Source organism: Cucurbita maxima, unplaced genomic scaffold (assembly GCF_002738345.1).
Source record: "Cucurbita maxima cultivar Rimu unplaced genomic scaffold, Cmax_1.0 Cma_Scf00008, whole genome shotgun sequence".
NCBI lineage: Eukaryota > Viridiplantae > Streptophyta > Magnoliopsida > Cucurbitales > Cucurbitaceae > Cucurbita > Cucurbita maxima.
Genome location: NW_019272024.1, coordinates 3,283,865 through 3,291,269, shown reverse-complemented (window position 1 = coordinate 3,291,269; position 7,405 = coordinate 3,283,865). Strand labels below are relative to the sequence as shown.

Genomic DNA, 7,405 nt, shown 5'->3' with positions numbered 1-7,405 from the left:
CAAGACAATGGAATTAGACACGATGTTATTCATGTTAGCTTCAATGTTAGGTCAAGTCCATGTGGATAGGACGAACTCATTTTATTCCAAAATTGATACTTTATGATGTTTGAAAAGTTACCCTTTTTATTGGGTTGTCCTAGTTGATCCATCCACGTCGCCTTACAGATTGACGAGGCAAGTTCACGCATCCGTAACCATTTGGCTTTCCAATTTCAGATTTTGCGCTCTTGGCATAATCACTTCCGATTAAACAAAATGTCTCTCCCAAAATTTTAGTTACCATAATATCAGTTTCCGAGATTTAACGAATTCGAAAGAAGCTTTGGATGATGACGACGACGACAATGAAGAGGAAAGCTGCCAGTTATCTCTTCAGATACTCTCGAAATTTTCACTCCGATCAGCGTTTGAATCTGAATCACAACAATTCGCGTCTGCTTTCAGGTTGCGTTTCACGTCTGGTTGATTTCATTTGCAATCTGTTCTTTCAGGCTGATACATCTGATTGATTGATATGCATTGCTAGTTTGTTTACCTTGTTTTCTTTTATCCGTCATTTTTAGGAACTTTCTTGTGCTGCAAAACGCCTATCATTAGAGACAGCACGCCAATTTCACAATATTGCAGAGACGCTTATCATGCTTCTGCGATCAATCATTTTAGAATGGCTAGTGGATTTCAGTTCAGACGCTTTGCTTCATTATCGTCAGTGGTTCAGAGAAATCCTTCTTTTTCGAGATTAAATTCTGATGATATCGACTTTTTTCGGAGTATTTTGGGGGAGAAAAATGTAATTCAGGATGAGGATAGGCTTTTGGATGCAAATACTGATTGGTTGCGGAAGTACAGAGGGTCGAGTAAGCTTTTACTTCAACCTAGGAGCACAGAAGAGGTTTAATTCTTCTTCATTGAGTTGACGCTATTTTCTTTTTCGTTCTTTATAGTCAATGCCTGTCAAAATTCTGAAGCTAATGGCTAATGGCTAATGGCTATGGTTTATAGAATGTTGAATTATAATGATAAGTGATGCCATGATCTAGCTAACCTTCTAGAGAGTATACATTTTAGGTAGCCTATGTCCTGACTCTGGCTATTAAGGAAGCTTAATACATACTGCTCAAGTTTTCTGTTCTGTTGAGCTAACATCTCTGTAGCTGTAAAGATATTTATCCATCTTCACAACAATCTCACCCTCATAAATTTGTACCAACTCTGCTACGTCAGTTTCGGTTTCACCTGTTTAAATACTCACCTGATGGTTACCAGAGAAAAAGGGCATTTAAAACAGAGAAGCAATGCACATGATGAATGTGGTACCTAGCTCAGTTATACCTTTTATACAATATGAAGGTTGGAAGAAGGTTATGCAGGATGAGTTTCTGGCACTGATAAATAACCGAACATGGAGCTTGGTTCTGAAACTCCTTAAGAAAATAAATGGGTGAACTTGTAAGTGGGAATTCAAAATGAAAAGGCACTTTGTTGGAACTATCCCATGGTTCAAAACAGGAGTTACTGCCAAAGTATATCACTAACAATCTAATTTGGATTATGCTAAAACCTTCAGCCCAATAGTGAATCCTATAATAATCTGTCCACACTGGCACTTGGTCCTGCTCATAACGTGAATCGTAGACAAGTAGACATATTATGCACTCCTTTTTGGTGTTCTGCAAGAACAAGTGTTTATGGAAGAACCACCAGATTTTCAAGTACATGATGGTAATAATGGACTGATTTGTAAACTGCAGAAAGCAATCTATGGCATAAAAGAACGCCTACCTGGTTTGATCCTTCACTAGTTCAAATGCTAATATTATTTTTTCTTTTTCTTTGTGCTTCTAGTTCAAAGACTAATAAATCCAACTCTTATGTAAATTCTAGTTTACATGGATGGTATCATCATTTGAGGAGGTTCAAATAGTAATATTAATGAACTTATTGCAACTTAGTAAAAACACTTTGTTCTGAAGTATCTTAGAATTCTGAATTATTTTCTTGGCATAGAGATGTACTCCATTCTGGTAGATGGTGTACTCCTGTCTGAGTCCAAATACTTTCTGATATGCCAAAAGAAAAAAAGAAAAAAAAGAAAAAGGAAAGTGTTAAAATTGGCAGAGGCAAATTGCTATTGCTGTGATAACTGAATCCTTTTTATCAGCTATACAAGGATGCCCATTCTCTGATTCACAGCTTCATAGAACTATTGTTGGGGAATTGCAGTATGCAATAATTACAAGGTCAGAGCTATGTTACTCATGTAATAAAGTTTGTTGATTCATGTACTCTCCCACAAATGTGCATGGAAGGTTGTGAAGCGCATATTTAAGTACTTAAATGGCACACTGGATTGTGATACATCTTCACGCATTTCCTTCTGTAATGCCCCACCCCTTATTAACTTATATTGGAGGTCTTGTGTGTGAGTCCTCCCCTTTGTCATAGGGACTCCCTTTCCCCATGGCCATTAGGTTCTTTTTGTATGGAATTATACTTATTGTTCTAGAGAGAGAAAGAGAGGGAGAGAGATGCTCAGAAATCATAGCTCCATTACAGACCTTGAATCGTATCTTGTGAGAAGCTGAGTGTTGTTCATTGCAATGCTATTCTTATATTTCATGCGAGGACAAAATATAGAGAGCTGAGCATCACTTGGGTTGTGATTTTATGTCAGAAAATATACTTTTTGTCCAGCAGTTACATTCGGCAACTCTCGACTCTGATTTACTTACCAAACCCCTTTCTGCTGTGTCTTTTCATTGATTAAGAGTCGAGTAAAATGCTGTTTTGTCAGTCATTGCTGTGTATTTTCTTTCATTGGTTTGAGAGTTTCCAGATTGCTATTCTCTTTCTTTCTTTATCTTTATCTGGATACTCTTTCTGTGAAAAAAAACCCAAGAAGAAGTTTACTTAGTTTCTCTTGCTCAATCTATTACTATGTCCAATCCCTTACTCTCTAGAACTATATTTCATTCATCTGAAGATTGACCCGCCACTCTCCCAGGTATAGTGCATTTTGTTATATAATCTTTTGAATTTGAATTTTGAAAAAACCAAAGATAATATCAAGGATGGTTTGGAGAGGGAACTGAAATTGGTGAAAATATTTATGACAATGAATTTGAGTAGGGATTATAATTAAAATATTTTCATTTGAAATTTTGTACTTTGGTAATTTCCATTGTGATATCGGTTGAGTTGTTGTGGATAGTAACAACTCATTGGTTTCACTGCTATTCGAAGACTTCATTGTTGAAGAATTTTTGATGAAGCCACCAATCATGGCTAGAATTCATTTTTGTTGATCAGGTTCTTGACTGAAGGAAAGAATGGTGATTAGGATCCGTATTTGTCGGATTCTGTTAGAAATTGCACTGTTTCTAATTTTGTTTAGGAATAATTACAAATATTTTCTTTTATGGGAGATACATTCACCCAGCTACGGAGAAGACATTGTTGTATACTTTACTATGAGGACAAGTTTTTTTTTTCTTTTTATCTAAATCAGGGTGAATGACGTGGAGAAAATATATTAGTCCTATTGTATTTATTAGTTTAATAATTTTTTTTTTTTTTTTTTTTTTTTTGGAAAAATTAAATTGCAATTAGTATTTTAGAACTAATAGTTATTTCGTTTTCTTATTACACAGTTTTTTTTTTTATCATAGGTTGAAATGGAAGAACTCTAGAGAGTTTTTCTTCATCTTTCGGAGATTTTTTCTCCTTTGACCATAGATTGACTTAAACTGAAAATATGCTGCTTCAGGGCAGAGGGGGTGTGTGCGAAAAGAAAGGTCACTGGAAAGCTGGAAGTTAGTGTGTTTAAGTTTTCTGCTGAGCTGTACAGTTATGTTAACTGTCACGAAGAGTTGGATTGAATTGGTTTTACTTTTATTTTGGCAACTCCTGCTGAACTTGATCCTATTTCTCACTTTGATAATCTTCATTTTTTTTGTTTTGATCCGTACTGTTTTTTCTCTATCAAATACTTTTTCTTTTCCCCTCTCTATTGAGGTGCCTTTTGACACTTATATAACTTCAGTTAACTAAGGATTGATATGTATGTTTGACTTCTTTTCTCAGGTCTCCCAGATACTTAAATATTGTAACTCCAGAGACTTGCCTGTTGTACCCCAAGGTGGAAATACTGGTCTTGTTGGCGGAAGTGTTCCAGTTTTTGATGAAGTAATATAGTTGTTTAGTTTTTTATTTGGTTCCTATACATCAGCTGATGAGTGAAGCATATATCTCCCTTTACATGTTTATAATCTGGATTATTATTTTGATTCTAGAGTTTTGGATATCCTATGAGTAAATGTCTGTTCTTTTTTAAGCCGTAGCTACTCTATTCATATTTGTGTATCTAAATTGCTTGTTATTTATGTGAAAAAAATGTTATGGACAATGTGCACAATTTTTATTTTAATTGAGTAATACCGTTTAGTGCCAAAAATCCATCCCTTAAGAAACATCATCTCTGAATAGCTTTCTTTTTTAAATTTTAACAAAAAGGAGTTGCTTTCTTTTGAATCCTTTGCAGGTAATAATCAACCTTGGATTAATGAATGACATCATATCTTTTGACAAGGTAAACAACAGTTCATTTGTCTTTTAGTTCCCTCTCTCTATCTACACTCCCTAATTACTTTTTAAGTTTTAACCACAAGATGCAAGCACTAATCTCACGTTTTTTAGGCCAGATTTGTCACATAACTTATCTGAAGTTTACATGCCCTTCAGTATCAGTCAAAAGCCATGGGAAAAGGTTCCTCCTTTTCATATTAGTCTTTTGAAACATAAGTGAATCCAGCCCCACTTAAAGTTTCTAGGAGAAACTGAGCAAAGCTCCAATTTTCTGCTTTGGCAATCATTATCCTTGTCATTTTTTTTTTGGATGAATTATCATTTTATTCATAATAGTATGTAGTGAGTTAGTTTTTTGGTTAAATTCTTCTTAGTTTTCTAAATACAGTCCGTTGTAAAAAGAGGGTTAGTCTCTTGTATCAAATACATTTGACTCATAATAAAACCCTTTGGGTTAGATTTCTTGAAGAATTCTCTCCTTTGTCATTTAGGCTACACCATAATAACTATTCTTTTTTAGTGCAATTATGTGATCAATACTTATTTGATAGTTATTATGTTGCCTTCTTCAGGTCAGTGGCATACTTGTTTGTGAAGCCGGTGGCATCTTAGAAAACTTGTCTTCCTTCCTGGACAACCAAGGGTAATATTCGGCACACTGTGCTTGCTTTTTCAACGTACACTTCCGGAATATTTCCTTTTCAAGCTCCACAACATGAAGAAGACTTGACTGAACTACTTACTGTTCAGTAAAGTTGTTTAGTACGTTTTATCACATTAATAATTACTAGGAATATTATGCGATTCCAATGCATGTATGTTACCTTGTGCTTTTGCTGAGCCCGTTTCATAGTATGCTAATTGCTACCGTAATTTTCTTTAAATGGTTTGATCACTGACATAACTTATTCAGCCTTCTACACATGACATTGTTTGAAGTGCTAGGTTAGATGAGTTATTGGCTTCACTTTTCCTCTCTGAGGCTCTAGACGTCTTTAATAGTAGATGAATAATTCACTAATTGAATTGGGAAGCAATTTAAAATGTAGGGTTGCAGTTGAAATGCAGGAAATATTTTTACTTAAAGATAAATTGGCGACTTAGTTTCATACGAAATACACCAATTTTTTATGTTATTGTTTCCTTTTTATCTTCTCTCTCTCGCTGGTTCTTCTATTGTTTCCTGATTTTGTTTATATACTTGATGAATACCTTTGTGGAAGTTTAAGAAAGCCTGTTAATGAATATTTAGGAAATTTTGAGTCAGTGTGCCAACTCTAATGGGATTAACCAACCTGAGGATAAATGCAGTGACTTTACCCAAACTTTTGATTAACTATCTTATGGAAATTCAAGAACAAAAAATAAAATTTGATCTTTCTTTATGTGTGTGTGTGTGTATATATATATATATGTCAACACAGATTCAAACACAAATAATTTGTATATAAACGCATATGATGCTTTTAGAAAACAAACTATGTAATTGATGAATCAAATACATCCATAGCATTACTGGAATCGCTAATCAGAAAGTTGAGTGTAAAAGTATCTAAAGACGATTCTTCAACATTCTACTTCCTAATATTGTAATGATAATGAAAATAATAATGGTAAAACACTTGATGCAATGACCTTACTTGGACATGATCTATTCTGTAGGTTCTAAATCTGTGTCCTTGTTGATGCATGGGGAATGAGTATAACATGATATCAAATTTACTAGTTCTTTCATTTTCCTGTACCTCCTCCCTGCCTAGCTGAAGTATTCTTGTTCCTGTTCAGCATCAAATTTATTTCATGATATTTATGTCTTCATTCAGATTTATAATGCCACTGGACTTAGGTGCTAAAGGAAGCTGCCAGATTGGTGGAAATGTTTCTACAAATGCCGGCGGTTTGCGTCTTGTTCGTTATGGATCTCTTCATGGCAGTGTACTTGGTAAGGATTGCATATGGTCATTCTGATTCATGATTTACATACATATTGCATCTCTTGTTTTAATTGATACGTGCGTGAACCACAAAGAAAAGTAGCATTAGATGCTCTTGTCCATTCTTATTAAAGAAGAGAATCATGAAGAGGCTAAAGCTTTGATGACGGTTCTGATAAGTGGCTTTGATTCATTGCAAATGTGGGAATTTGAAATTGGTACTTGCAAAAATTTTTCTTTGAAAGTGTATGTCCTCAGCAAGCTTTTGTCGAATCTTCCAGGACTTGAAGTTGTTTTAGCAGATGGTAGCGTGCTCGACATGCTGACAACTTTAAGAAAAGATAACACTGGATATGATTTGAAGCATTTATTTATAGGTGTGTGGTTATTATGTTATCTATTTCATATTTAATCTATAAATCTACGATCTCCATAAGAGGTTGTATCGGCATTGATAATGTTTTATCTTATAGGTAGTGAAGGTACCTTGGGAATTATAACCAAGATTTCAATTCTCACCCCATCTAAACTACCTGCTACTAATGTAGCATTTCTTGGATGTAAAGATTACTCGAGCTGCCAGGTATCCCACCTCTGGGTTTTACGTTCATCATAACTCTACTTTTTCTGAATAATTTTAGTTGATCCAATCAAATTATGAACCAATGGTCTCAACTTTCAAAATCTTTGATATGTATGGTTAGATGGAAGGTTATTGGAAATTGAAAATCTTCAACCTGCATGATTACTCAAAAGAATAGGTAAACATGTTCAAGATCTGCCAATTATCAAGTCTAAGTTGTTATTATAAACTTATCGTTTAGGCCTCTATGAATCCGTTTGCTTCTCCATTTTCTTCTTTGACAAAAAAAAAAAAAAAAAAA

General features: G+C 34.5%; 1 protein-coding gene across 2 annotated transcripts in view; it reads left to right on the top strand.

Moving 5' to 3' along the window:
• Nucleotides 1-150: 150 nt before the first annotated feature.
• Nucleotides 151-7,405, top strand: part of LOC111483383 (D-2-hydroxyglutarate dehydrogenase, mitochondrial) — a 10,760-nt gene continuing 3,505 nt past the window's right edge. For both annotated transcript variants that reach the window (XR_002718356.1, XM_023129578.1), the window contains exons 1-8: nucleotides 151-447; nucleotides 567-895; nucleotides 4,087-4,188; nucleotides 4,544-4,591; nucleotides 5,160-5,230; nucleotides 6,411-6,529; nucleotides 6,803-6,898; nucleotides 6,995-7,104. Coding sequence is in view for 1 of the 2 variants with exons in the window: in XM_023129578.1 (XP_022985346.1) it covers nucleotides 330-447; nucleotides 567-895; nucleotides 4,087-4,188; nucleotides 4,544-4,591; nucleotides 5,160-5,230; nucleotides 6,411-6,529; nucleotides 6,803-6,898; nucleotides 6,995-7,104 (993 nt within the window). In the remaining variant the exon portion in view is untranslated. The remainder of the gene's footprint in view (nucleotides 448-566; nucleotides 896-4,086; nucleotides 4,189-4,543; nucleotides 4,592-5,159; nucleotides 5,231-6,410; nucleotides 6,530-6,802; nucleotides 6,899-6,994; nucleotides 7,105-7,405) is intronic.